At 48.4% G+C, this 25,290-nt stretch overlaps 12 protein-coding genes across 22 annotated transcripts in view; 5 read left to right on the forward strand and 7 right to left on the reverse strand.

Annotated features, from left to right (window-relative positions):
* The first annotated feature begins 255 nt into the window (after positions 1–255).
* Positions 256–885, forward strand: LOC117890781. The gene has a single exon (XM_034795852.1). It carries the CDS (start codon positions 349–351, stop codon positions 808–810), a length of 462 nt encoding a protein of 153 aa, XP_034651743.1. The 5' UTR covers positions 256–348; the 3' UTR covers positions 811–885.
* Positions 886–1,030: 145 nt separating this feature from the next.
* Positions 1,031–5,239, reverse strand: LOC117890712 (F-box/LRR-repeat protein 6). Its single transcript, XM_034795750.1, has 9 exons — positions 4,879–5,239; positions 3,472–4,371; positions 3,196–3,406; positions 2,950–3,125; positions 2,745–2,885; positions 2,517–2,684; positions 2,224–2,456; positions 2,029–2,163; positions 1,031–1,972 (listed from the first exon to the last, which is right to left on the reverse strand). The coding sequence occupies exons 2-9, from the start codon at positions 4,357–4,359 to the stop codon at positions 1,762–1,764; spliced, it is 2,163 nt and encodes a 720-aa protein (XP_034651641.1). The 5' UTR covers positions 4,360–4,371; positions 4,879–5,239; the 3' UTR covers positions 1,031–1,761.
* An 80-nt stretch (positions 5,240–5,319) lies between these two features.
* LOC117890759 (UPF0605 protein GA14893) lies at positions 5,320–6,545 on the reverse strand. Its single transcript, XM_034795820.1, has 3 exons — positions 6,407–6,545; positions 5,938–6,352; positions 5,320–5,878 (listed from the first exon to the last, which is right to left on the reverse strand). Exons 1-3 carry the CDS (start codon positions 6,448–6,450, stop codon positions 5,363–5,365), a joined length of 975 nt encoding a protein of 324 aa, XP_034651711.1. The 5' UTR covers positions 6,451–6,545; the 3' UTR covers positions 5,320–5,362.
* On the reverse strand, positions 6,497–8,643 carry LOC117890741 (NADPH:adrenodoxin oxidoreductase, mitochondrial). 2 transcript variants are annotated; one of them, XM_034795795.1, is made up of 5 exons: positions 8,357–8,643; positions 7,586–7,958; positions 7,357–7,528; positions 6,633–7,295; positions 6,497–6,601 (listed from the first exon to the last, which is right to left on the reverse strand). In XM_034795795.1, the coding sequence occupies exons 1-4, from the start codon at positions 8,641–8,643 to the stop codon at positions 6,646–6,648; spliced, it is 1,482 nt and encodes a 493-aa protein (XP_034651686.1). In that variant the 3' UTR covers positions 6,497–6,601; positions 6,633–6,645. The 2 variants fall into 2 exon arrangements, with proteins under 2 accessions (XP_034651686.1, XP_034651683.1); XM_034795792.1 differs by having other exon boundaries at positions 6,497–7,295.
* Positions 8,077–8,576, forward strand: LOC117890805. Its single transcript, XM_034795880.1, has 2 exons — positions 8,077–8,190; positions 8,263–8,576. The coding sequence occupies exons 1-2, from the start codon at positions 8,088–8,090 to the stop codon at positions 8,337–8,339; spliced, it is 180 nt and encodes a 59-aa protein (XP_034651771.1). The 5' UTR covers positions 8,077–8,087; the 3' UTR covers positions 8,340–8,576.
* A 74-nt stretch (positions 8,644–8,717) lies between the features above and the next one.
* Positions 8,718–9,271, reverse strand: LOC117890801. The gene is made up of 2 exons (XM_034795875.1): positions 9,123–9,271; positions 8,718–9,067 (listed from the first exon to the last, which is right to left on the reverse strand). The coding sequence occupies exons 1-2, from the start codon at positions 9,136–9,138 to the stop codon at positions 8,799–8,801; spliced, it is 285 nt and encodes a 94-aa protein (XP_034651766.1). The 5' UTR covers positions 9,139–9,271; the 3' UTR covers positions 8,718–8,798.
* Positions 9,272–9,494: 223 nt separating this feature from the next.
* LOC117890785 lies at positions 9,495–12,296 on the reverse strand. Of its 4 annotated transcripts, none has more exons than XM_034795857.1 (3): positions 12,075–12,296; positions 10,495–10,904; positions 9,495–9,744 (listed from the first exon to the last, which is right to left on the reverse strand). In XM_034795857.1, the coding sequence occupies exons 2-3, from the start codon at positions 10,811–10,813 to the stop codon at positions 9,641–9,643; spliced, it is 423 nt and encodes a 140-aa protein (XP_034651748.1). In that variant the 5' UTR covers positions 10,814–10,904; positions 12,075–12,296; the 3' UTR covers positions 9,495–9,640. The 4 variants fall into 4 exon arrangements, with proteins under 4 accessions (XP_034651748.1, XP_034651749.1, XP_034651751.1 ...); XM_034795858.1 differs by lacking the exon at positions 12,075–12,296 and adding an exon at positions 11,249–11,292; XM_034795860.1 differs by lacking the exon at positions 10,495–10,904 and having other exon boundaries at positions 12,075–12,289.
* Positions 12,297–13,237: 941 nt separating this feature from the next.
* Positions 13,238–13,647, forward strand: LOC117890806 (cytochrome b-c1 complex subunit 9). Its single transcript, XM_034795881.1, has 2 exons — positions 13,238–13,458; positions 13,527–13,647. Exons 1-2 carry the CDS (start codon positions 13,327–13,329, stop codon positions 13,560–13,562), a joined length of 168 nt encoding a protein of 55 aa, XP_034651772.1. The 5' UTR covers positions 13,238–13,326; the 3' UTR covers positions 13,563–13,647.
* Positions 13,629–14,344, reverse strand: LOC117890776 (39S ribosomal protein L18, mitochondrial). Its single transcript, XM_034795846.1, has one exon. It carries the CDS (start codon positions 14,239–14,241, stop codon positions 13,654–13,656), a length of 588 nt encoding a protein of 195 aa, XP_034651737.1. The 5' UTR covers positions 14,242–14,344; the 3' UTR covers positions 13,629–13,653.
* A 95-nt stretch (positions 14,345–14,439) lies between these two features.
* Positions 14,440–17,600, forward strand: LOC117890746 (tafazzin homolog). Of its 4 annotated transcripts, none has more exons than XM_034795802.1 (5): positions 14,440–14,876; positions 16,014–16,347; positions 16,584–16,820; positions 16,885–17,273; positions 17,332–17,600. In XM_034795802.1, the coding sequence occupies exons 1-5, from the start codon at positions 14,730–14,732 to the stop codon at positions 17,374–17,376; spliced, it is 1,152 nt and encodes a 383-aa protein (XP_034651693.1). In that variant the 5' UTR covers positions 14,440–14,729; the 3' UTR covers positions 17,377–17,600. The 4 variants fall into 4 exon arrangements, with proteins under 4 accessions (XP_034651693.1, XP_034651695.1, XP_034651692.1 ...); XM_034795804.1 differs by lacking the exon at positions 14,440–14,876 and adding an exon at positions 15,323–15,521; XM_034795801.1 differs by lacking the exon at positions 14,440–14,876 and adding an exon at positions 15,720–15,867.
* A 49-nt stretch (positions 17,601–17,649) lies between these two features.
* On the forward strand, positions 17,650–19,337 carry LOC117890748 (proto-oncogene serine/threonine-protein kinase mos). Its single transcript, XM_034795805.1, has 4 exons — positions 17,650–17,770; positions 17,830–17,978; positions 18,037–18,250; positions 18,308–19,337. Coding segments are annotated over exons 1-4 (1,200 nt in total). The 5' UTR covers positions 17,650–17,768; the 3' UTR covers positions 19,143–19,337.
* An 834-nt stretch (positions 19,338–20,171) lies between these two features.
* The window catches only part of LOC117890723, a 31,413-nt gene continuing 26,294 nt past the window's right edge, over positions 20,172–25,290 (reverse strand). For 2 of the 4 annotated variants that reach the window (XM_034795770.1, XM_034795769.1), the window contains 3 exons: positions 21,436–21,975; positions 20,587–21,375; positions 20,172–20,527 (listed from right to left, as the gene is read on the reverse strand). In XM_034795770.1, the coding sequence (XP_034651661.1) occupies positions 20,288–20,527; positions 20,587–21,375; positions 21,436–21,975 (1,569 nt within the window). In that variant the 3' untranslated portion in view covers positions 20,172–20,287. Of the gene's footprint in view, positions 20,528–20,586; positions 21,376–21,435; positions 21,976–22,827; positions 22,898–23,725; positions 23,779–25,290 lie in introns of all 4 variants that reach the window. The other 2 variants (XM_034795767.1, XM_034795768.1) reach the window with 2 other exon arrangements.

The following is a 25,290-nucleotide window of genomic DNA, read 5'->3' on the forward strand; positions in this document are numbered from 1 at the left end:
TTGGTCTTCTCACTCTCCAGCGCCGGGTAGTGATGCCACACAGTTTTTCAATGTGTGCCGGCTGTTGTTAAGGATTGACAGCTCTCTCCAAAAAAACTTGTTTCTAAGTTTTATCTTTTAACCTCCATCCTAAAACTAGAACAGATGGGCATATAATTTAATGTTTTTACTCTCAATAATTTGTGAGTTCCGAAACAATTGTTAGAAGTTAGCTAAATTCGCAGCATAATGACCCGGCATTATTCTTAGGACGGCAACACTACTCTTTATATAACGAAGAAGAAGAAGTCTTCACTTTCATCGCCGGAATATTATTATTACGTAGAATTTGCATTTGCATTAAAAATTATGGCCAATGGACCAAATAACGACGCGTGCAGCTTGTGCGAGAGAATCGGCTTGAGGCCACTCACCAGAGAAAACGTGTTCAACTACTACATACCACTGCACGGGCTGGTCAGCTACGGAGCCCTGTCGGTCAATGTTATGAACCCCCAGATTGTGCCCAGGCTACTGCCGAAGAGGGATCTTACTAATGTGTTCTTGATTTCGTCTGCTGTGGGCACGGCTTTCTACATTTACGGCCGTCCTCACCTCAAGGACGTCAAGACGAACAAACGAGTGGCGTATTCGGCCCTCGGTGGAGTTCTATTCAGTATGGGTTCTGTACTTGCCTGGGCGCTCCTAAAATCTTCCCTTGCTGAGGATAATGCTCTTCTCGCCACCTTGGTTGGTCTGGGAACCGGCGCGGCCATTGTCAAGGTTGGCACCGAATACATCAAAGATGTTGATAATCTGAAGAAAAACTAAAGAATGGACTCCGATATGTGAAGAGTAGATGTGGCCCGCATATTTGAATAAAATTATACATAAATAAATTAATCTTGAAGAACCTTTGACCTTTTTTCGGTGGTAGGAATACGAAGCAACTATACAAACAATAGAGATTGAAAATGTTTGCGTTTATTATAAAGTAAATGTACCTTTAATTGCCTTCTCTTAACTACAAATAATGCCTAACAATTGAATTGTGTTAATTAATGTTTATGTGTGGTGTAGCATTTATTAATGGTTAATATTGAAAACGTTCAATCAGAGCGCTCTCAATCGCCAATATGTACATTTTAATCGTGTTAAAACATTCTACAAATTGTCTTATTTATCGACTTTCAATTGACGACTACTATCTTCATGGTTAATACATACATCGATTTGTATGGTACTTATTCTAGATTCTTGCATACTATACGTACATACTTTACAAACACACAATGGTCGGACTTACTAATAATGAATTCCATCGTTCATTTAACAAAAAATCATTAAATCGTCCTCGCAAGTGGTTGGTACTCGCCGTTCTACAAAAAATTCGAATCAACTAAATTATGAATACATATTGCATTTACAAAAGATTGCAGCGGCCGCTCTCTCAGCGGATCCTTTCCTGTTTCTTGTTTCGGATGCAGAAAGAGCAAGAGAACGGAGCGCCTAGAATACTAAACTATTACAATTATTACACACTACCGCCTATAAACAAGGTAAGCATAATTGGAAGATGCAAGCCATATTGCAACTGATCGTTCTGATCGCTCATATTGCAATATTTTCGCGGACTACAATTAGAAAATCAACAAAATTGCCGAACGCCGCAGCGCATCTCCTGCGCGTGCAGAGTATGGGGAAGCAACAATTTAAATTACATTTAAATGTGGCCTGCTTGCTCAACAATAAAACCGATGTGTGAACTGGCACACTGACTGATTAGTTGCTCCCACTGCTGCGGCTGTCTTTTAGCTGCACACCGAGAACTTCTCGCAGCTCTCGCAACTGCTGCGCTCCTTGCATGAGACGCTTGACCCCGCGCGGCAGTCCGCGGCATGAAGCCAGGTTGATTGAGCTCATGTTGGCGCAGTTTTTGAGTATTTCCTTGACTGCCTCATCAGACACGGACGAGCCGCACAGATTCAAATGACTGCAGGGGATAAGGTAATGAGATTTGTGACATTTATCGAGATTCCAAATACTTACGCCAATGGGCACTCGCTCCCCTTTTCGGCAAGAGCGCGCAGTGCATTGTCTATCGGCTGCTGCACATTTGCCCAGGCCAGATCCAGTTCTATGAGACTATGCGCCCACTTGGAGGCAATGAGTTCCAGACCCGACCTACAGAGGAAACAACAATAAGCCTCAAATTGTGAAAACTGATTGGAGATCTGGACCTACCCCACATCGCGCGTAACTGAGCAGCCCGACAGGTATAAATGCTTAATATCCCAGGCTGGTAACCGGATGAGGCTCTCGTGCGTCAGCCGAGTGCAGTTGCGCACATCTAGCAGCTTCAGCTTGGAGCTGCTCTTTAGCAGGCGCTGCAGGTGATCATCGCAAATGATGCGCGATTCATCCGTAGTTGCAGCCACGGAGAGCTCTTCGAGATTGGGAAAGCCAGGAGAGTCCATCTACAATTAGTTAAAGCCTAGAGTATCTTCTTTGCGACAAGCCAAATGTGAAAGCCTTACAATCTCCTGCATTCCTGCTGTGCTCGGTGTGATGTGCGAGTTGGTCACCCGCAGAACCTTCAACTTTTGGCAGCCATGCTGCAGTTTCTCAATGTGCAGCACGCCGTGGGATGTGGCCTGCGTGGTCACATTCGAGAGATCCAATAGCTCCAGATTCGGACAGTGGGCCTGAAATGCATAATTTAAAATTACCAGAACCTATAATTAGGGGAGACTGCCAATACATACCGACAGTACGCCGACTATTTGCGGTATGCCCGCCAGACGATTGTGCGCCAAGTGGAGATGAGTTAGACGACTGCCAATGGTCTGGAGCGCATTGCACAGAGAGATCATGCCCACAGCGGTCTTGCTGGCATTCATCTCAAGCTGTAAGATGGTTAAACAAACACAATCAGCAGAGTTTCCTTCAGAATATAGGACTTAAACTTACGTTAATGGAGCTCAAGTCTAGCCGTTCCAGTTTCTTCATGTTGTCCACCAAATAGGTTAAATTGTCTGAGGTGAATCCTTTCCAGCCGGAGAGCGTGATACCGGTCAAGTTTGGACAACCGGCAGCCAACTTGATGAGGAAGCAATTGATGGATACGTCAGATATTTTCCAGTTGGCTGCAAAAACATAACAAAGAACCTTTCGGTTAATGAAAAGGGTTCAGGATGGTCGTTTTTGATCACTTACAAACATTCAACTCGGTGCATGCACTGCAGCGGTTATCCACAAACCACTTGAGTTTTAGTTCTGTGCGATATTTCTCCTTGATCCATGTAGTCAGATCCATTGTGTGCCACAGCGAGGGGGTTAGAGAAACCCGCCGCCACAGGGAGCAGACTCGTCCCAGGCGGAAGAGTGTCGGCAGGCAGCCGTCCTTCTCAATAACGTGTTCGAAAATCTAAAAGTAAAAAAAACCTCATTGAGTCCTCTCTTTCTTGTTTGTCTTCAGCGCCTTTCACTTACTCGGAAGAGGACTTCCGCCGGCAGCCTTTCAGCCCAGACACTCTGTTCGACGGCATCTCCCTCTACTGCTTCTGCTGCACCGCTCGTCGAGACCTTTTTCTTTCGCGGCTCACATTCACTCTCGTCGCTGTCCGGCTGCTTCGGCTTGCGAACGCGCTTGCGTGCCGGCTTTGTGGCAGCAGGGACGGGGACGGGCGGCGATGCTGCTGATGGTGTGGAGTCTCCCCCAGCAACGCCATCCGACTTTTTAATGCACAGCTTAATGCCGACTTTGTTGTCGCTGATCTCGCTCTCGTACATGGGCAGTGCCTTCGGCTTGCGAGATCGGGAGGCGCGCGGTGACGTGGATGCCGACTTTTTGAGCTTTTTGTTGCTTAGCGCTGTGGCCAGCGGCTTTCCCGACTTTGGTATAGAGCCATTGACCGCCGATGCCTCCTCTTGCTGCTCCTGCTTCGGCTTCGGCTTCAGCGTCGGCGTCGGAGCTGGCTGTTCCCCCACGGGCGAATGCTGGCCATCGGAAGCTGGTGAGCACGACGTTGATGTGGCCGTGTTGGTCTCATCAGTTTGTGTTTCTGACTTTGGTGGCGACAATATATTGTCTGGTATGACGGGCGCTGTTGCTGCCGTTTCGGTAGCCAGCAGCTGTGGCGGCGTGTGTGAGGGCGTTGATGGAGTCAGTGTGTTGATATCCACCGTGGTCGATTTCACCTTATCTGTCGGACTTTGCTCCTTCTGCAGTTGCACACTTTTCGCTTCCACAGCCTCCCTGCACGATCCTTCCGAGTCCTTGGCAGCAGGCGCACTCGTGCACTCATCAGCTTTCTCCTTTAGGCCATCCTGCTCGGGCATTTTCGTGTCCTCCACGCTTGGTGCGACCTCTTCACTCATCACTAAAATGTTCTGCAATTAAATATACCAAGTAAATACAAATTTTTCATATTTCGACCGGGAAAATCGATGCACAACCCATTTTGGCGGCTTTTCACCCGTTTCCTATGCGTTCCCATTCTTGTTGTCGTTCTCATTCAAAAAGCTCTCTCCGAACTCAATATGCACTCGTAAATCTCACCTGCTACAACAAATTACACATACATATATTTTTTTGTTTTTATTTTTATTCGTTGTTCGCTTTCAATAAACAAGTTGGGGTCGGCTCGCAACGACTTGTTTGTGACCTGTGCGCACGCTCCAACCAATTTCCCGCCACCACAAAATCAACACACAAACACCCTATCTAAATGGACGCTAAGAGATGCCCAAGAGACTGCCAGAATCTCTGATCCTATCTGTTGGGGTTTCACGTTTCACCGCTGTATGCAGTGTGAAAAGTCTACACTTGATCGCTGCACTCATATGCTGCTCGTCAGTTGGCGTGCAGGGTGCATAATCGGCATTCATTCAACTCACCACTTGAAAGAGAGGTAGGTACACAAATGTATGTTATCTTCAGACCGACTATTCGACTCGCTCGCACGCACTGCGGTACTGTACTACGTCTGTAGTGTGTGAACAGCACGGCACTATGTGTGTGTGTTTGAATTGTTCGATTTCGATTCTAAAGATTTTTTCCTGTAGCGTTTCGTGGAAATTTTCCCCGTTTGCGATGCCAAACTGCCACTTTTACATTGTTGCCAAGCGCTTGAGGCACTGGATACAAATTGGTCACGGCATTGAGAACAATTGGCCTATTATTAACACACACAATCAATTAAAACTTATTTCCACGAAAAAAACGACGTAGAAGAAGCTAGGGATGTTGTTGTTTTCGTATCGATAAGCAAAACAATCGGTAGTGTGACCGCGCGGGAGTAACGCGCAAATCCAAGAGCCAAGGGAATTGTTTACTAAAAACGTTACATTTCTGTGGCACTTTTTAATTTAATTATATCAACTAATAGGTGTAATCAAGATTCGACACCTCCGGCAGACCGGTAAGATCCTTGTGAATTTCCAGCCAGCGCTTGGCATTGATCGTTGTCTTTCCGTAGGTGCGTCCAAACTTGTAGAGCTCTCCCGGCACATGACCCGCGTAGCTGGGCACCATGCCGACGTCGTCGTGATAAATGACAAAGTGTCCCACCGGCGGGCAAGTGACTGCCGGCCTGGTCAGGTCCTGGCCGCAGCACCAAACGTCGCGCTTCCTCTTGTACATGTAGTCGGAGAAGCTGCACAGGGCCCGATGGGTGAGTACCTGGTTTGACTCGCCAAATCGGGTAACGGCCATGGGTATGTGAGCGGCATATCCATTGATTATGAACTTGTCGTCGTCATCATCCTCCAGGAAGTGCGGGGACGTGAACTTGCTGTAGCGCAGCTTCTCCACCTTGGGCGGGCACTCGCCATCCTTGACGCCCTTGGAGCGACCGGTGACGGGAATGAGTGGCGAACGGTATCTGGCGTGCGGGAGCTGAGGGAAGGAAGCACTCAGGGGGGACTACTTTATGTTGTGGGGGTTGGAGTACGCACCAGACGCTCATTCAGCTTGCGTTCGAAGAGACCTTTGCCACTCTCCAAGAGATCGCGATGGCGAAGTGTACGATTCTCGCAGCGATATAGCTCCATCAGGGTCTCATGTTGGGCGACACCCGCAGTGGCAGCAGCCACATAGCGCTTACCCGTCTGACTTGCCATATTCGGCACGAAGCCGGCATAACCTGGGAGTAGGGGATACCGGTATACAGCATCCACAAGATCCTCACGGCGACGCAGCACCTGCAGCTCATGCTCCGTGGGATAATCCTTGAGTCCCTGCTTAGCGTCTATGGGCAATACGATCAACTCGGGAGCATGATAGATGCACGGATCGATGAGCAGCTTGTGCGTCTGCTTGCCATACGTCTTGCCCACGCGCTCTCGGTTCTGTGTGCAGTGGCCGGTGTACCTGAGCACCCACAGTTATACGATGGATAGATGGATATCAGTCTGAATAGCTTACCCTGGCACCAAATGCGGCTCCGGCGTAATGGTATCATTCATCATTGTGACGCTCAAACTTTTCTTAACAACAAATTTTGGTTTCTAAATGTTCACTTAGAGCAATTTACAATTGTTTAATAATGGAGCATGGAATAACAATAATTTACAAAGGCCTCGCCTGACATATCCCTAAAAGTTGGGCAGTTGTGGAAAGAATAACAAAAAGGTTGAAATTGGAAACATAATACAAAGATTTCGTTAGACACCGGCGACTCGCAGCATTTCGGCTATGCTGACTATCTTCTCGCGTGGCTTTCCCTTTGCCTTGCCCGTTTCAATCTCGAAGTCATTGATGCGCCGCCAGCCGTCCCATGTGACCACTCGCTTGTCGTCCGCCTCGAAGCCAGGCTTCGATGTGCTCGTTTCCAGGGCATTGGTTGCCATGTCCTCGCAGATGTTCTTGGCCACAGCAAACGCGCCGCTCATTGTGGTTAATATAACACCAGTTGGGCCAGTGCCCAGCCATCCTGCCACATACAGGCCAGCATCCACGCTGTCTGACGCATCCACCTTCAGGACGCGACCCTCTCGATTGCGAACATGGCCCCGACGAGCATCAAAGCTAATGTCAGCGTCAGCACAGCTCGACTTGTAGCCAATGCTGCGTAAAATTAAATTCGCTGGCAGCCGTTCTATGGCAGCTGTGGGCACTGCCGCATCCTGCTGAAGTTCTGTGACGGAGAATTCCATTTCGCACTCAGTGATGGATTTTGGGGCACGCAGAAAAATGGGCAAAAATTGCTTGGAAGCGGAAGAGGAAAGCTTTTCCTGATCGTTTAGACTCTTAAGCATCAGTTCCGTGAGTCGCTTGCGTGGACGCGGCAACTGTTCCACTTGGTTGGCAATTCCTGAATCATATACATGTGGCGTCAGTGGTCTATAGCGTGAATTTGTAGACTGCTTTCTTACCTGAGAAATCGTCCGAGCGCCAGCGTGTTTGAACATTGGGCAGCTTGAGCATTTCGCGCAGTTCCTTAATGGTGAAGGCTGCCTGCAGGGGACCGCGCCTACCCACCAGATGCACCCGCTCCACCTGGCTGCGTGAGAGTGCCTCCAGGGCATACTCCGTCGTGTCTGTGGACTACCCAAAACAGAGTGAGCATAATTAATGCCTACAGTCAGTCCTCAATTATCTTACTCTAAGTGCATCCAGGGGACTGAGCAGCATGCGTGCCACATCGACAGCCACATTGCCTTGGCCCACAATCGTCACATCGCGTCCGCTCAAGTCCGGCTCGAGGTTCTCTGCGCCCGGCAGTCCATTGTACCAGGCCACAAACTTGCGGGCTGATATCACATGGCTCTGCTGCTCGTTTTCCAGCTGCAACTCGCGATCCTGATCGGAGCCGTAAGTGAGCAGCACGGCGTGATATTGGTTCCTCAGCTCCTGGAGGCTCACATCTGTGCCGAGTGCGACATTGCCGAAGAAGCGAAGACGCGGATGCTCGGCCGTCTTTGTGAAGGTGTTGATGACGTTCTTGACCTCCGGATGATCGGGCGCAACGCCAAAGCTGGAATGTCGATTTGCATAATGGGACATGTCATTAGTCGATAAGTGTCAAAGTGCTTGCCCGACACACGCGACCACGCTTAGATAAAACCATCAGAGACCCAGCCGACGGCCACAGTCCACCGCCAAGATGCGGACGATTCGTTTCGCTCCGCTGCTCGCTTGCTTCTTTGTGCTCGGGTGTCTCTCCTCTGTGGCGGCCAGCCCCGCCTGGAGCTTTGACCAAGTCGGCGGTGAGTCTTCTCGGGGGTGCGCTATCCCCACAAGCCAGCAATAACCAAGAATCGTCGTACTCGTACTTACAGGCTACTTCAATGGCATTTTGCGCTCCGTCTTCGGGCCCCTTTTCGGATTTGGTAACACCACCACCAACTTTAGATAGCCTAAGAGTCCTCTTACCGCACCAGACCGAAGGGAACCGGCAGCTTCTCAACAATATCCACAACGCAGTCGCTCAGATTTTTCAGCAGATATTGGGCCGCATAGAAACCGGCGGGTCCGGCACCCACAATGCATATCCGTTTGGTGGGCGTGGTGCTTTGGATGATTTGTTGTCTTACGGAACTCGTGTGAAGGCCACGCCTACAGATATTCAGTAAATTAGAGGTCATGTCTGGTACTTTTCGCTTTCTTCTTTTGTCTTTGGTTTGTTTACGTTTTCGCCTTGTAATCGTGAATGGGCACATTCCGCCAATCGGCGGCTGTTATCGGTGCTGGAAAGTAATTTCAATCTCAGAGCAACCCTGATGCAATACGCGGGTAATTTGAAATTTGAACGCAGAACAATATTTATTGGGCATAACACAGCTAATTTGACAATTCTAGAAGAGATTTAAAAAACTTATTCGCGGTGCAGGGCCAGCCAACGCTTGGCGTCGATGGTGGCGCGTCCGTAAGTGGTGCCGACCTTGAAAATCTCGCCCGGCACATGTCCTCCATAGCGCGGCACCATGCCAGTGATTCGTGGATAGATCACGCTGTTCGTGTTGGCAAATGAGCGACCCACACCAGCGCTCTCCAACGGCACCCACTCGGCACTACGGCGAAAGAACATGTCGTCCTTGGGGTAGCACCAACCCTCATCGGGCAGATGGAAATCAAAGCCAAAGCCTAGGTAATCATCAGACAGTCAGCAATTGCCCATCAATAAGCTATGCATACTTACGGCTAGAATAGGACATTGTATATTTTCGTTTTAAGTGCTTGCCGACACGTCTGAATCAGACTAACGAGCGGAGAGACTGAGACTGGATATAAATATTTGTTTGCTTCGAAGGAAAGGGATATACGGACAAAATGATTTGTTTACTTGTCATGGCAACGGAAGCGAGGGAATTCGAAAAGCATGCCTGACTATAATATGCCAGCAACAAGTTTGGTGCTGTGGTATGGTGTGGTAGGTTGGTAAACACGGTCACGACATGATTTCCTTTTCATTCCGATGGTGGCTTAATGGCGTTTATAATGGTAATTAATGCAGAGACCCAAGACCCGTGATGGAACCATGCGATGACATTTTAAAACTGCTCCATAAAACTATGTGGTAATAATTAATTTATTACGTTTACTGGTACGCGATAATTTTTGCATTTACAGGGAGCGGGGGGACCTCTTCATATATTGATTAACAGATGGGAAAGTCATGGGAAGAATCTATTTGTTTTTCGGCATCTTTTCCGTGGTTCAGTTCGACTTCTTTGACTTCTTCTGCTGCTTGGTCTTCAGCTTCTCCTGTTTCTTGAGCTCCTTCTCCGTCAGCGACTTGTACAGCTTGTAGCCAAAGAGAGCTGCAATGGAAGGAAAGCGTTTCGATTAGTTCAAGCGTTCAAGCGGGCGAATCGCGAGGCTGAGTCGAGACCAATTATTGAGAAGAGGAGAAATATCACAGCTGCCACAATGGAACTAGAGTATGTCTGAGCAAAGTGTGCGTGCTGCGTCAGTCTTTGCTCGATTCGCTCAATGGTCTCCTGGAATTTGCCCTTCATTTCCGCGAGGAACAGGTGCCGATCGGCCTCGGTGAGGGACTCCAATTTGTGCTGCATGTCGCCGATCTTCTTTACCAGATCCTGTGCGAATTTGCTGTTGGGTCCCGTCTTGGCCACAATGGACTCCACAGACTGTTTCAGCTGCTCGACAATGCCCGCCGCCGACTCCTCACCGACAAACGAACTCATGTTGGGGGGGAACTACAAGCTAAAAGGCTAACACGGGGATTCGTAAAACAACTTCTGCCCGCTGGCCGGCATGGGTACCGATTCAACACTGTCTCTGTCAACGCGTGGCCCACGCGATGGTTTGCCTGCTGTAAATTTGTTGTTCCGTGGTGGATTTGGAGTTATCTTATCGAAAATCGAACGCCTATAAAGCAAAGCAAACATATCTGTGTGTGTGTGTGTGTGCGCGAGTGTTCTGGCAGGGCACCCTAACAGCACCTAACAATACGTCTATCTGGAGCTGGAGATACCGTAGACCTGGAGATACAACCGATAGGTTGTTCTGTTTCTGTTTCAGTCGTCGGCTGTCGGTTTTGTGCTTACCAAAGACGAGCAGAATCAGGGCCAACATCACAAAGAATATCATATATTCCCGTGAGCTGTGGCCCGGCTGTCCGTACTGGCGCATAAAGTCCTCCGGCGATGGCGGCTTTGGATTGAATATGCTCTCGCGCAGCTCGTCGCGCTCTGCATCCGAGATGCCATCCATGCTCTCCACCAGCTTCCAGATTTCCTCGGCGCTGGGCATTTTGAAGTCGGGATGGCCCGGCCCAGCACCGGCGAACCCCTCAGGGCCGCCGGCTGCCGCCGCCGCCTCCACATCCTGGGCGAATGCCTGCTGATTCAGTGGATCTTCTGCCATATTCTCTGTTCAATTCACTTCTGGGCTCACTTAGTCTCTGTGGCTGTGGCTGTTGTTGGGGGAGGTTGTGCCTAGCCTTAACGGTTCGCGTCTGAGAGGGGTTGAAGGGGGGTTATAGTATCTTAAAGTAATTGAGTTTCCTCTAGTGTAATTACTGGGGGGAATACGCTAAATTTACGACACTTTGGGAGAGGTGTTAGGGCAAACAAAACGGCAAAAAACACAACAGCAAACGGCAAACACAAATGGAGAACAGAGAGAGAGGTGCAACGTGGCAAACTCAACGGAAGGGAATCATTCACGTTGCTCGCGATTGATAGTTCGATTCGGTTCGGTATAGATGGAGATTTAATTCAAATTTCTAATAATCCAATCCAATTATTATTCCTCCCAGTACACACACAAAACAATTTTGGCTACTGGTCACTGGCTTACGTGTGCTGGCTGTTGCTTCTGCTGCTCAGGAGTACTGAGCGGTCACTAAAAATCATATTTAAAAGTATATACAGAAATTGACACTCGTCGTCGGGTGTAATCAGGTGCTTATAATTCATTCTTATTGGAGAGGAGATATGGTTCTGCTTTTCGCTGCGCTTTTCGTTCTGTTATTCGCGCCATCGTCAGCATATTATTCCAAAGGTAGTCCAAAGAAGTCGGTAAAAATAAGTTGGCTGAGCGATAAGAGAGCCTCTCCTCCACACGCTTATCAGTCCACCCCGGACACAGGCACAGGTATAACTGTACATACACATATGTCCAAACCAATAGGCATGCATTGGCATTGAGGGGATAAACCGTGCAACTACAGCATAAAACAAGGATAACATTGAGTCCCCACACGTGTTCCTTCGACTGTACCATTCATTTATGGGAATGGTGAATGGCTGGCTGGACTCTTATCACTCGAGCCACTCACTCTTATCGCACTCGAACCCAAATTGGCTACGTACGCAAGAAAACCGGAATAAGTGGCTAGATAGGAACACGTAAGACTTGCCAAAATGCTGCAGAAATCATACCAAACCATAAATACAACAGATAAGAACACAACAAACGATAGCCAAAGGGGCAGGGCAAATCTCAACGCATTCCAAACAAACAAAACAAAACTTTGTATCATGGCGGGGACTGTAGATGGGCGTGCGGGCATTGTAGTTTCTTGCTTGGCTTGGCTTGGTGAAAGTCTTTTGACCCGCTTTTCGGTGGAGTGGAGTGGTGAGGATTCTAGGGGGGTAGGGTGGGTAGAAGTTGAAGCACTTACCTGCCAGAGTAAACACAACAACAGCCGGTACATAGAAGGCGAGATTGGGAATGGATTGCTGGAACGGAGAGCCGGCGTCAGTTAGGTCAACCATTATTGTGTATTTTTATTAGAATAGCTTCCGGAAGTGGGCACTACGAGGTGGAGTCTGAGCTGGTCTTTCTCTTTTTCTTTTTTGTTTCACGAAGTTTATCTCAAAATGTTGCTGTTTTTCCAACCCAACTAGTTTTCAGTGAGGCCGCACTATCGACCAAATATACTGCACGTCCATCATAAATATACCACAATATACCTTCTAATTTTAAAAATATACCATAAATCTTTAACAACTTTCCTCGATTTTGATGTTCTATTTAATATCACTAGCTAGTTAGAGTTTTCAGCGCTAAAAATATAATTTTATCCGATTTATCAATCAATCTTCCACAGGACTGGCTAGTTTTTATGACGTCTTTTTATTGGATTGTTTGCAAAATAAGGTCAACAAAGAAAAGCATAGCCCTAGTCTGGATCTGGTTTTCAGTGAGACCGCACTATCGATCAATTATACTGCACGTCCATCATAAACATACCACAATATACTTTTTATTTTTAAAAATATACCATAAATCTTAAACAACTTTCCTCGATTTTGATGTTCTATTTAATATTACTAGCTAGTTAAAATTTTCAGTGCTAAAACTATAATTTTATCCGGTTTACCAGTCAATTTTCTACAGGACGGGTTAGTTTTTATGACGTCTTTTCATTGGATTGTTTGCAAAATAAGGTCAACAAAGAAAAGCATAGCCCTAGTCTGGATCGGGTTTTCAGTGAGACCGCACTATCGATCAAATGTACTGCACGTCCATCATAAATATACCACAATATACCTTCTAATTTTAAAAATATACCATACATCTTTAACAACTTTCCTCGATTTGGATGTTCTATTTAATATCACTAGCTAGTTAGAATTTTCAGCGCTAAAAGTTTAATTTTATCCGATTTATCAATCAATCTTCCACAGGACTGGCTAGTTTTTATGACGTCTTTTTATTGGATTGTTTGCAAAATAGGGTCAACAAAGAAAAGCATAGCCCTAGTCAGGATCTGGTTTTCAGTGAGACCGCACTATCGATCAAATATACCGTCTGAACCTCAAAAATATGTTTAACGTTACCGAACACTACTTATCATCAGCTGTGTATTTGGCGTGCAAGCGTAATATTTTGCCAGGAATTATTTAATTCGATTTGGGAGTCTCGCAAAAATGAAGGTGATCTACAATACCTTGTTCAAGCGTACGTCCACCTACGCCGTGGCCATCATCGCGTCGACATTCTTCTTCGAGCGCGCCATCGATGTCTCCGCGACTGCCCTGTACGAGTCCATCAACAAAGGCGTAAGTTGCACTCGCCTCTTATGTAAGACCAACTAGAAATAAACGAATTGCTCTTTTTCCTGTTGCAGAAACTGTGGAAGGACATCAAGAGCAAATACGAATGAGCGCAGTTGTAAATAAAACAATGCTTTGTTTTAATTAGCATAAAAATGAACGTTTATTGTAAACGATACGAAAACTAGAACCGAACGATTTTCACTTTTGTTTTGACTTGATAGCGTCTGTCTTCGCTGGGGTCGCAGGAATCGATTTCTCCGAAACCTCCCAAGGCTTTTCATGCCGGTACGCATCCCATGGCTGGCTGTTCACCAATCGCGTGGGCTCCTGGAATGACACCCCATTGTCCTGGAGGGTCTGCAGCAATTTCTGAAGTTTGCTGCCGGCCACTGCGTCGACATTGCACGTCATCTCGGTGATGCCCGACTGAAGGCACCGCTGGGCCAGCACTCGCCCCAGATTCACAAATGCCGAGGTGTCGTTGGTCTTGTACAGCTGCTGTTTGATGGCCCATTCGGCGGTGCTGGCGCTCAGAATGGTGCCGTTCTCGTAGTGCTTCACGTCGGCGCTGACATAGCGACCGCTGGTGTTGATCTCGAGCGTGTGCCAGTAGGAACGACCGGGCTTCTCCAAGTGGTAGCCGCTGGGCTTGTAGGCAATGCGCAGCCTCTCCAGATTCCTGGGATTCCGGTTAACCACAAATTGTTCACTGCTTTGCGGCGTGGTCAGCGCCTTAATCTTGTGCAGCACGCGCGCTGAAGTAAGTGGGCGGGCACTGCGAGACATCCTTGCTCTAAAATAGTAGATTTAAAACCGTTTTTATTCAGATTTCCACTGGATTATGGAATCAAATCGTAGTTTCGCTGCAACACACAACACACCTCTGTCAGTGTTGAATACCGACTGCAGCAGTTAGTGCTGTATAATGCTCCGAATGGCAAAAAGCGAACAGCTGTTGCCGTGAAATTCGGCCTTGTTTTTATTTAATTTCCAATTTATCTAGGTATCTTTCGGCCTTGGCAGCTATCCCGGCCCGGCCTTTTAGCAATACAAATTTTCACGAACATGCGCACATGTAATGTTCCGTTACCCACCAGTACGCACATGGGGGTCTGAACGCGCTGCCGATGGCCAGATGATGACGCGGTGCTGGCGAAACTGAAGAGTCCAAAATTCGGAAGTGTATCTTACGGATAAACAAAACAAACGGTTATGTAAAACACGCGCCGGTGCAAGAATTAAAAGTCTGCAGAACATATCATATAGTATTCATCATGTTGATGGCGGTGTGTGCAAATCTGTGCCGCTACAGGCACGTGCAAAGTGCAGCGGCATGTGCCACGCGGAGTCTTTATTGGGGACGCATACACCTGCCACTGGCAAATGGCCTTCATCCGAGCATCTTTGCTTTGTCGGCGAGGGTAAGTGGGGCCATTATTAATTATTGGATTTACAGGGTATTGATTGCGGTCGTGCCGAATCTCACCTCCACCTCACCCACCACAACAATGTCAACAAGTGGCGCGCAATTCAAAAGCCAAACCTCATGCCAATGCCCGACTTACGTATGTGCTTTCGTGTCTTATCTCAAAAGTACACGTATCGTGTGTATGTATGCAGTGTGCGCAATGTGAACATCTTGTGTGGAAGCGTGCTTAGTTCAACACTTTGGCTACTAACTGATAATGCCGGAGCACAATCGGCCTCTTGACTGTTGCTCTTCTCTTTCTCTCTCTTTCTGTATCAGTGTGTCAGGTGTATGGGCCTCTCTCTCTCTCGCTCTCTCGCCCTTGCTGTATTGGGCTATACCAGTGCTTTTTGCCGTATTTGAACTTGAGATATTTCGTAGAGACGAAAATCAGTTAAACTTGAAAGTTCCCGCCGCCTGGTCGCTGCTCGTGCAGTTGTGCATACACAGAAACAGAATTCTTTAATACGTGCGAGAAACGATATTGAGACGACGCACAAAATGTCTTGCATCAGCTGAAGGCCACACGCGAGAGATACAAATTAATTGCAAACCAAACCGAATGAGTTGAGCCTTGAGCGTTCTTCCGTTCCACAATGTGAGTGTTGTGTTGTGTTCCGCCTTTCTTATCGCGCTCTTTGTGCCGCCCCAAGATGAGATGCAGCAATTCCATTTGCGCTCTTTCTATCTGTCAATCCCATTCCGCCCTCATCCACTGGTGCTGGTAATGCTGCTGCTGCCCAGTGCGCATGCTGGGGACCTGTGGCACAACCACAACACACAGTTCAGGTCCACACACAAAGTTCAGTACGGGGTCGACTGTGTTCTCGTTCTGGTTTGACATTTTACATCAAGTAGAAATCAAATACGAAATATTATTCAAAATGCGTAGCAGTGTGCGGCGAGCCAAGCGAAAACAAAAGCATTCCAGTAGTTTCAATTCCGTAAGCCCGAGATAAGATAAATAAATAGGTTTCCATGGTTAGCACAAGGCTTTGCGTGTTACACCATTCCGCGTAGCCATAGCATAAGCATAAGCATAGCCATAACCACATTATATAGCATTGCTGAAGCATTTTGTACTCTGCAGCAATACGTGCAAGCGCCAGAGACCCGCCCAGTGCCAGATGAGAGATCGACGGCCGGACTGCAGAAGCAGGAACAGACGGAACCACGTCCGGCCACTTCCCGTCATCCCGTCAGTCAGCAGGCTCTGAGCAGCCAGCCAATCCAGACGCAGCCGCCGCCACCACAGCCGCCCACAATGTCGGACAAGGAACCGCGGATGAACATGCCCACGGATGTGGTGATACCCTACAACATCGATTGGGTATTCGAAAGGATGCGCTGCCCGTCAAGAGTCTGGTGGCTGGCCAGCCATTTTGTAATCGCTGCTGTCGGCATCTTCAGCAAGATTCTACTGAGTAAGTATGCCCATGACCCCCGACCTCGTACAACATTCGGCGGCAATCACTGCCCGCTCCTCGCTAAATGCTATGGCTATGGGCTCTGACCGTGATTCTCTGACCGATTCTGTCGCTGTATTCGCATTCAATTGAGGTCAAGCGTGTGCCATATTAATTGTTTGCCTTTACATAACTTACATGTGCAGATGCTTTGATCTCTGCTGATGCTCGTCTCTGTTTTTCTCCTTTTACAGTGATCGTGAACAAAACCCGCGTATACAACAAGGAACTGCTCGTTGACCTGATATCGAAGCGTCCCAAGGGTGTGGGCCTGTTGACCGTCTCCAACCACTACTCCTGCCTCGATGACCCCTGCCTGTGGGGCATGCTTCCACTGCGTCAGGCATGCAATACCAGTTGCGTTCGTTGGTCGATGGCTGCCCACGATATCTGCTTCACCAACATGTACCACTCCATGTTCTTTATGTTCGGTAGGCAGTCGAGTCGATCCCTTCACAGATTATTTATACTAATTGATCTACCCCTTCTGTGCAGGCAAATGTATTCCTGTTGTGCGCGGCTATGGTGTCTACCAGGAGGCCATCAATCTGTGCATCGAAAAGTGCGCTACGGGCCAGTGGGTGCACGTGTTTCCCGAGGGCAAGGTGAACATGGAGAAGGAGGAGTTGCGACTGAAGTGGGGCGTGGGCCGCATCATCTACGACTCCCCCAAGGTGCCCATTATTCTGCCATTGTGGCACGAGGGCATGGACGATGTACTGCCAAATGTTGAGCCCTATGTGCCGCAGTGGCGCAAAAAGGTCACCATAAATATCGGCCAGCCCCTGGACCTGAATGACTTTGTCCAAGATCTAAAGAATAAGCAAGTGCCCGAGCAAACGGCACGGAAGCTCATCACCGACAAAATCCAGGAAGTATTTCGAGTAAGTTCCTGCTTGATCCTCCACAGAGCAACGTTAATTGAGAGTATTTTTATTACAGATCCTGCGGACTGAGACGGAGCAATTGCACAGAGAGCGTCAGTAGAGATTTGAGAATGTATTTCCAGCAGCATTCATATTTTATATTATTTATTGGTATTGTATTAAGCCCAAAACGAAGACCAGCCTGGAAAATCCTAGACATGCGCGTCCATCGATTACGATTAACATTTGACGTGTGTATACATTGTGCGATTTTGGCTATTAGTCTTGGCTGAAGAGACCTCTTTAAGTGAAACAGTGTGCATTATTAAATAAATAGTTTAAAATGAAAATATTAAACAAAACTAATTTTAAAAACATAAGTAACAGTGGCGCCAATCCGTGCGATGTTTAGCGCGTTCGTTCCATGTACCATTCATATTTTTCCGACAGTCTGGCAGCGCACACACCGAGCACACACAGCTGCTCAAGCAAAAGCACCGTTATACTGTAAAAATGTAAGCAGTGTGAAATTAATTAAAATTAACTAAAATCTCTCATTATTAAGCAAACGCAGGTCATTTTCAGTAGCTAATCGAGAAAATGAGCTTGTGCTTACCACGCCGAAGCGCAATGAACTGCTCAAGGATGGTCCCCCCGTTCGCACCAGGTGTCAGGTTCTGGGCCGCGGTGCCTATGGTACCGTGTTCAAGGCCATTTATCGCGGTATGTTTTAGACTATAAAGCGGATATATCTTAGTGATCGGCTGTGAATTATGAACAGATCACTCCGTTGCGGTGAAGATCATCAAGGGACAGGCTGTCTCCACGCTGCACAATGAGTCGCATCTGCTGAACTTGGAACACAAGAACATTGTGCGCCTCATAAAAACAGAGTCCGCCGTTGCCTTTGGAATGGTCATAATGGAGTGCCCAAAGGGGCAATGCCTTCAGCAGATACTGGAGACGCTGGCGTTGCCACTATTCCACAGAGTGTTGTATGTGGTTCTGCATCTCCTGCTACGGACTTACATTTTAACTATTTTTCCGCATAGAATCACGTTGGACATTGTGGCTGCTCTGCGCTACTGCCATTGGAACAAGCTGCTGCACCTGGACGTCAAACCAACCAATATTTTGGTAGCTCTGGGGCCACGACCCTCCAGCATGGGTCATCATTCCTGCTACCAGCGCAGCTATATGTGCAAGCTGTGCGACTTTGGATCGTCCATTAAAATTGGCGAGTACTGTGCCCGCCGGAGCCAGAACAATGGCAGGGGCACCCTCAGGTACATGTCTCCGGAAGCCCTGCGGTCGGACCCTCTGTCAGACGCATCGGACATCTACTCCTTGGCCATCACCATGTGGCAAATGCAGTCGCGTCGATTGCCCTATCACACGCTCACCTGCAACGAGTCCATCGCTTACCAAGTGGTCAAGCACGAGCTGCGGCCAGACAACTATGAAAAGCTGAAGGCCCTATCCGTCGACTACCCCAAGAGAGCACCTCTCGTCGGCTGTAACTGGCTGTACGTGAATGAAAGCAGTTCTCAGGCGATGTCGGGCGGCGACCTTTGCAGAAGGGCGAATATGCTGGCGTGCCGCAATCTAAATTTCGAAACAACGTGCAGCAGCAGTAGCCGTGAGATAAAGAAGAAGCGCAGGCAGAACCGATTAGCGCTGTATTTTGATAGTCCGGTGCCACACGCAAGCACCAGCACGTGCCTGGAGAGCTCTTACACGGATCTGTACAGAAGCTGCTGGGTCAGCGTGCCAGAATTCCGCACAAACTCTTTTCTGCTGAGGAACAAGCTGGAGCTCATCTTGAGCAGAAGCTCACCCACCGGTCTGCTTTTAGATGGCAGTGATCGTGATTGTGTTCGTTTGTAATTTGTTTGAATTTTATGCTATTGATTAATTGTATTCTTATTCAATCTGTTGATTGATGGATCAGTGTATTAGATTAAGGGCAGGAAACACACAGTTTTGGGTCAAAATTTATATTTTGTAACTTCTTTTTTGTTTATTTTTGTACTTGCTACGCTAAGAAAATACATTTATAATGTTTATACGAGCTTAAAGTGATACCTTCTCTGACCTGCCGAGCATAGTACTATAGTGCGTTCTGTTCTCTATGTATTTATGTATATGTTTTATGTGTAATATCTATCTATACGTATTTATACTTAGGATGCGGGCTGCTGCGATTATTATTATTATTAATTAGTCGTTGGCAGCAGCCTGAGGAGCAGAGCAGAGCAGATCTAACGCTAACTACTATACGTATAGAAGAGGGATTTGAATCGACTTCTTTTGGGGTCGGGTCTGTTATATACAGGCTTATTGTTACTGCTGTCGTTTTATGTTCGCTTAGAAACCATACGCTTGTGTATATAGTATATATATGTATGTATTTAACGTACCTAAATGCATTTTATATTGCAATTTCACATCATATATATTTCACCCTTAAATGCAAATGTCCAACTGTTGGTTTGGTAGTGTGATAACCAGATACTACAAATGCCTACTGCGAATACACTCGATTTGTGCGGAAGACTACGGTTTTAGTTCATCTAATAGTAGTATTGGTAGTAGTTTTGATTGGCTCTTTGCCAGCGACAAAGAGTGGCCCTATGCTGTATAATATTTTTAGTTCTACTTAAAGCCCGATTCTTGGGGCTGCAACCGCGATGCTCTACAAAATACTTGACATAGAGCAGGGTGAGCCCTGGGCGTCTCCAGGGAACAGTTGGCAGTGCCGCTGCTTACAAAGTAAAACATTTTCCAAAAGTCTACAATATACAATACATAAATACTCGTAATTCTTACATACAAAACCCGCTGGCCGCTGGCTGCTGGCTGCTGGCTACAGACTGCTCCTGGCACTCCCACTCCCACTTCCACTCTTCCTCTGTGTTTTGTTTTTGTTTTTTTGTTTGTTTGAATATATCACAATTTAGTCTTTTAAATCTTTGAATATTTGTTTGCTTGACGATTATTCAGTTGAGATTTCGCTGCGGTGCCGCAGCCACTTAGCTCGCATAGGATCGCCGCACAGGAACTGGCGGAGGAATTTTCGACTTGCGCTGCTGCTGTCCTGAGGGTTTTGGCTGCTGCTGTTGGGGCGACTGTGGCGATGGAGACGAAGGCGAGGGCGAGGATGAGGACACCGAAGAGGTGGATGACGTCGAGGAGTTGATGCTCGTTGGAATTCTGGTGGGCACCGCCTTCGGCAGGCAACTCTTTGGCAGCTCCGTCGACTTGGCCTGCTTCTGCAAATACGTCGCAGATTAGGATACGAATGCATTCTGGTATCTGCAGATGTACTCACCTTCTTTGGGGATGCTGCCGCTGGTATCTGCACCGGGGATGTCACCCGCTTCCAGCCGTTGCTCCTGCGCCAGGGGCTCGATGTCGGCGGCGCGGAGAATTGTCGGTTCAACATTCGCTCCTTGAGCTTGGACACGATCGCTGGTGACGGGGGCGTTGCCTCTTTGGAGATTTTGGCCATCAGGGCACAGCTTATGCTGTCGCTGCGCACCACGGTGGACTCCAGCTCGCGACGCTGATTGTGGCGCAGAATGCAGCTTGGCTCCTGCTCCTCCAGCACCGACTTGGACTTGACCAGCACATGGGGCGGTCGTCGCAGCTCGCTCTTGATGATCTGCGCTATGCATTGCTGCTCATTGAGGGGCTGCAAGGGCGTGGCGCTCATAATCAGCGGCACGTCCTCGATCTCGATGTCGCTGACGCGCCGCCGGCACTCGTCAATGACCGCATAGTCGGGCTCTTCCTCCTTCTCCTGATGCGACTCCGTCGGCAGCGGCGGCGGTGGGTGGCTGATCGAATTTTCGTCCGTTTCGCTGGAGGAGCAGCTGGTCAGCTGGGCGCGTCCTGCCTCGCTGGGCGTGGGACTGGCTGCGGCCCGGGCCGTGTGTGCCGCTTGGCTCTCGGACATGCTCGAGTCTGCCTCCTCGTCGTCATCCTCGTCCTCGTCGTCCGTCTCGCCCTCGAGGTAGGAGTAGAGGCTGCGCGACGAATTGGAGCGGATGTTGACCAGCTTGTAGAAGTCGTTGGTGAAGTCCGTGCACGCCACCTCCTCATCCTCCGAGTAGACAATCTGCAATAGAGAAATCCTTTATAGAAACCAATCAAAGGAAGGAAAGCATCTGCCGCTCACCTTTTGCTGCAGCAGCTGGGCAATGCCGTCGCCAACGGAGTCCGTCTCGACGGTGGTCGAGTTGATGAAGTCACTCGAGGGCCAGAGCCAGTCGTGGTCGCGTTTCCTTCGTTGATGCTGCTGGTGGTGCTCTCGCTCGTCGTCGAATGTCATCACAGCCAGCTCTTCCTGCGACATGCTCCAGTCTTCCATTTCCGTCGAGCAGGGCTCTGCCGGCAGCAGCCACTGCTCGGGCTCCTCGGGCAGGTCCTCCAGGTGGCCGTTCGACGGCTGCGGCTGGCCACTGCTCATCGTGCAGTAGCCCTCGTCCCGCCCCTTCACCGGACTGGCGGACAGCGCTGCGTTCTGCGCCTCCAGATCCCGCACACGGCTCTTCAGCATGCTCACCTCCTCGCGCAGGTTGTCCTCGGCCACAATGGCGTCCACCACCTTGCGCATCACGTCGTCCAGACAGTGCTCATACTGCCGGATGCGTGTGAGCAGGGATCGGTTCTCCTGCTGCATGGAGTGCAGCAAACTCTCCTGGCGGGCGAAGCGCGTCTGCAATGGAAGGGGGGAAACAATGGATCAAGTGTGTGCCTGCAACAGTGGAGACCTTCAGCCTTGTGCCACCCAATGACAGCTGCATGGGCGCCCCGCACTCTTGACGAGGGTCACAGACGTACCGCTCGTTCATCAACTTTTCAGAGTGGAGTGTCAGATCCAAAAGTGCTAAGTGAGCAGTAGTTACAAGTCAAACCCCCACCCCAGGCCCCAGACAACAACCACTGAATGCCCCAATCTCTATTGATCGAAGCCAACTTGTTAACTGCCCCCCGAAGGTCACTGCACGCCATTCAATGCCCCAATCTGTGTGATGAATGGGCAGGGGGAAACCTTGGATTCATTAGATGGTCTTTACAAAATTGGGTTAGGCTCGGATCGGATTGTTTCGTAGCGAGACGCAAATAAGATTGCCAGAAGTTAACGACGTAAAGGGAAAGGAAAGGAATCTCCATCTACCCATCTACTACCTCAAACTCCCCTGCCCCTGGCCCGGCTCAATGGAGCGTCCCTAATGCCAGCCGCGCGTTCAATCAATTCCGGCAAAAAGTGCGCCCAAGCCAGGCCAGGCCAGGCCAGGCCAGAAGCAATTTTCAGCTTCCATTTCCCTGCTCCACGGATAAGAGACAATTTGTATGCGCCAGAATGGGAGCAAGGGGAGAGATTTTGTTCTTAAAAATGAATTTATGCGTTTATTTATGACTCGGGAACTCCTCTCGGCGGCGCTGCAGAGGGAGTCTCGACTCGACTCTCGCTGTGCAAATTGATTTTCCACATGCTGTGTAGACGTCTATCCCAGCTCTTCCCCGCTCCCGCTTCCGCTCCAAACTAGAGAGCCACCATACATACCTGCAGTGCCTTGTGATCCCGACATGTCTGCATTTGTTTGCGCTCTTTGGATTTCATAATGCGACTCATGCTGCAGGTGTGAGCGAGAGGTGTAGTGTGGAGATGCGCGCAAGTGAAAAGAAAACGAAAAAGAATAAGCCAAAGACAAATATAGAAATAATGAAAGCGAATTGCTAAAAATCAACGCAATCAGTGTGTACTCGTAGGTGTGTGTTTGTGTGTGGGTGCGTCTGAAGCGATGTTTTAAATTAACAGTTAATGTTGTCCATGAAGAGGAGAGAGAGAGCGAGCTTTGAGAGAGGCAGAGTCTTGCCTAGAACCAAAGCTATGTGCGCTCAAATCTGAATAGCTGTAATTACACTGGGGCCACGGGTGCGAGGGTTCACTGTGATTGATGGGTTCGCCGCCAGTAAGTGTTTCCTGCTGTTCGTTGTTCTTCTGCTTCTTTTTCGTGTTCTCCTTGCACTCCCTCCTTGGAACAGCTCTGGCAATTTGGAAAATTGCATTTTGGGTGCCGTTAGCTCTCAGGCCGGCCGGCCGGCCGCGGCTCCAGTCTTTTGCTGTGCGTAATGGCGCTGTCCTGGCCAGGAGGCGGAGGCGTGGCTGGTCACGAGTATGAATTATTTACGTAGTTTTTTGCCAAAAGCAGTGCAAAAACTATATCAAAATTGCATAATGGTCCCGAAAAGGGTGTCTGGCGGGAAAATTAAATAAATATTTTGCCAGTAATTTATTGTACAATGGAATGGAATGCATAAGAAAGCATTCCAGCAATGAATTGAAGTAACGGAACTATTCTTGCTCTCTCTCTCTCTCCTGCTAATTCTGGCTCTCACACTAGCACACCCACAGTCACGGTCCTTATCGTGATTAACAATTTAGCTTGGATGACACTTACTTCTCAATTTGCTCGCGCAATTCCTTCTCGAACGTTGGCGACCCGCATTGGCTCTGGAAGAAGTACGTTTGGTGTGTGTGGTGTGGTGTGTAGAGTGGCGGTGGCGGGGGGCAAAATGAAAAGAGAAAATGTGGAAGAAAACATTAAATGAAAAGCAAAAGAAATTAAACACAATAAATTAGTGCACTTTGTGACGATTAAGAGCGACAATTTAATTTTCCGTATCACAGTGTCAATCAGTCTCCGTTTACAAGCTAAATTGGAAAGCGACAAAGGCGACAGATCAAAGGAGCAGGGGAGGGTCTGGCCATGGACGGGCATTAGAAACACATTCTGATGAATGCAGCACCATAAATCACCAAGTCAACAACCGGCTCCGTCTGCCTCCCAGCCCAGCTACAGCCCCAGCCACAGCTCCATCTCTGGCTTCGTTTGGGGGGCACTATTGGCGTGAACTGTAATCGATAAAAAATTACATCACGACGATTTCATCTGTGTGACGTGACCGAGTACTCAGACACACAGACACTCGTGGAAGGGTGCAGAGCGGTGTAGTGGGGCACTTGTTATAAATCGCTTGGCTTAGTGTAAACATAATGAATGACAACGAGAACAACTACAGTTTCAAGTGTAAACAAAACGGAATACTTATTATTGAAGTGTCATCGGCAGCGCCAGACGGAGATTGGAACACGAGCTAGACACCACAGAGATGAGCGCGTGACACGAAGCAACACCAGATCCATATCATACACTCAATTGTCGTATATTTGTAGCAGGAAACTCACACACAATGGAGCCCGTGCGCATCTCCAATCGTCATTATCTATGGGATTTCGATGTTTGCTTAGCCGAGAGTGTATTTGACTCAACGACTTCCCTTCCCTTCCCTGTGGGGTCGCCACAATGAAGTGGGTGGGGAGAAGGTCTGAAGAGCAGGGCAGAGCAGGGCTATTAATCAATTTGATTATTCATCAGAAATACCCAGATTCCTGCCATTCCCGAGAAGCACACAGAACTCCAATCTCACATTCCTTGGACTTGCTGCAGTTCTTTTGTTGTTCGCCCTAATATCTATGGAAATATTTCTAAAATGCTTTCATCTGCAGCTCTGTATTCGGGTGGAGGGGTTGTAATAAAGCACTCCGGGGAGCTGGGGCAGGAGCTGGGGATCGGCGATAAAACGCAGCAGCACGCGCCACGCCATTCAAGAAGTTGCCCCAGCAACCTCCCACTCCCATGACGACTTCTGCTGCCCAGAATTACAAATATATGCAATAATTTTTATTAATTCGCCTTCATGCATGTACCGACGAGTCCCAATAAGAAAATGTGCCCCCCTAAACATTATTTGGAGCAACAGCAGGCGGCAGGCGGCTCACAGCTCCCAGCTCCCGGCCAGACAGATTGCCGTCCTCGGGCGCCACTTGTCCCAGCCAAAGCCAAAGCCAAATGGCAGTGGAATGGTGGGGAATGATGAACGTGTTAATAAAATTAGAGGGCCAAAACGGTTGGGCCACTCTCTAAGCCTCTCCGTCTCTCCCTCACTCTCTCTTTCTCTCTGT

Source organism: Drosophila subobscura, chromosome E, assembly GCF_008121235.1.
Source record: "Drosophila subobscura isolate 14011-0131.10 chromosome E, UCBerk_Dsub_1.0, whole genome shotgun sequence".
Taxonomy (NCBI): Eukaryota; Metazoa; Arthropoda; class Insecta; order Diptera; family Drosophilidae; genus Drosophila; species Drosophila subobscura.

What these genes read in the sequence shown, in the direction of transcription:
- LOC117890748 (XM_034795805.1), top strand. An exon ending in GTTCAAGGCCATTTATCGCG is followed by an intron (nt 17,979 to 18,036) that starts GTATGTTTTAGA and finishes AATTATGAACAG; the next exon opens with ATCACTCCGTTGCGGTGAAG. An exon ending in CCACTATTCCACAGAGTGTT is followed by an intron (nt 18,251 to 18,307) that starts GTATGTGGTTCT and finishes TTTTCCGCATAG; the next exon opens with AATCACGTTGGACATTGTGG.
- LOC117890776 (XM_034795846.1), bottom strand. Translation starts at nt 14,241, where the DNA reads ATGTCTCGCAGTGCCCGCCCACTTACTTCAGCGCGCGTGCTGCACAAG.
- LOC117890785 (XM_034795857.1), bottom strand. Translation starts at nt 10,813, where the DNA reads ATGGCAGAAGATCCACTGAATCAGCAGGCATTCGCCCAGGATGTGGAG. An exon ending in CCTGATTCTGCTCGTCTTTG is followed by an intron (nt 9,745 to 10,494) that starts GTAAGCACAAAA and finishes CTTCCATTGCAG; the next exon opens with CTCTCTTTGGCTACAAGCTG.
- LOC117890781 (XM_034795852.1), top strand. Translation starts at nt 349, where the DNA reads ATGGCCAATGGACCAAATAACGACGCGTGCAGCTTGTGCGAGAGAATC.
- LOC117890712 (XM_034795750.1), bottom strand. Translation starts at nt 4,359, where the DNA reads ATGAGTGAAGAGGTCGCACCAAGCGTGGAGGACACGAAAATGCCCGAG. An exon ending in ATGCACCGAGTTGAATGTTT is followed by an intron (nt 3,126 to 3,195) that starts GTAAGTGATCAA and finishes ATGTTTTTGCAG; the next exon opens with CCAACTGGAAAATATCTGAC. An exon ending in GGGAGCGAGTGCCCATTGGC is followed by an intron (nt 1,973 to 2,028) that starts GTAAGTATTTGG and finishes TATCCCCTGCAG; the next exon opens with TCATTTGAATCTGTGCGGCT.
- LOC117890805 (XM_034795880.1), top strand. Translation starts at nt 8,088, where the DNA reads ATGCGGACGATTCGTTTCGCTCCGCTGCTCGCTTGCTTCTTTGTGCTC. An exon ending in GAGCTTTGACCAAGTCGGCG is followed by an intron (nt 8,191 to 8,262) that starts GTGAGTCTTCTC and finishes TCGTACTTACAG; the next exon opens with GCTACTTCAATGGCATTTTG.
- LOC117890806 (XM_034795881.1), top strand. Translation starts at nt 13,327, where the DNA reads ATGAAGGTGATCTACAATACCTTGTTCAAGCGTACGTCCACCTACGCC. An exon ending in ACGAGTCCATCAACAAAGGC is followed by an intron (nt 13,459 to 13,526) that starts GTAAGTTGCACT and finishes TTCCTGTTGCAG; the next exon opens with AAACTGTGGAAGGACATCAA.
- LOC117890741 (XM_034795795.1), bottom strand. Translation starts at nt 8,643, where the DNA reads ATGTGCCCATTCACGATTACAAGGCGAAAACGTAAACAAACCAAAGAC. An exon ending in GTTCCCTTCGGTCTGGTGCG is followed by an intron (nt 7,959 to 8,356) that starts GTAAGAGGACTC and finishes TCGACATTCCAG; the next exon opens with CTTTGGCGTTGCGCCCGATC. An exon ending in GCGCTCGGACGATTTCTCAG is followed by an intron (nt 7,296 to 7,356) that starts GTAAGAAAGCAG and finishes TATATGATTCAG; the next exon opens with GAATTGCCAACCAAGTGGAA.
- LOC117890746 (XM_034795802.1), top strand. Translation starts at nt 14,730, where the DNA reads ATGTTGATGGCGGTGTGTGCAAATCTGTGCCGCTACAGGCACGTGCAA. An exon ending in CTCCATGTTCTTTATGTTCG is followed by an intron (nt 16,821 to 16,884) that starts GTAGGCAGTCGA and finishes CCTTCTGTGCAG; the next exon opens with GCAAATGTATTCCTGTTGTG. An exon ending in AAATCCAGGAAGTATTTCGA is followed by an intron (nt 17,274 to 17,331) that starts GTAAGTTCCTGC and finishes TTTTTATTACAG; the next exon opens with ATCCTGCGGACTGAGACGGA.
- LOC117890759 (XM_034795820.1), bottom strand. Translation starts at nt 6,450, where the DNA reads ATGATGAATGATACCATTACGCCGGAGCCGCATTTGGTGCCAGG. An exon ending in GAGCCGCATTTGGTGCCAGG is followed by an intron (nt 6,353 to 6,406) that starts GTAAGCTATTCA and finishes GTGGGTGCTCAG; the next exon opens with GTACACCGGCCACTGCACAC. An exon ending in GCAAGCTGAATGAGCGTCTG is followed by an intron (nt 5,879 to 5,937) that starts GTGCGTACTCCA and finishes TCCTTCCCTCAG; the next exon opens with CTCCCGCACGCCAGATACCG.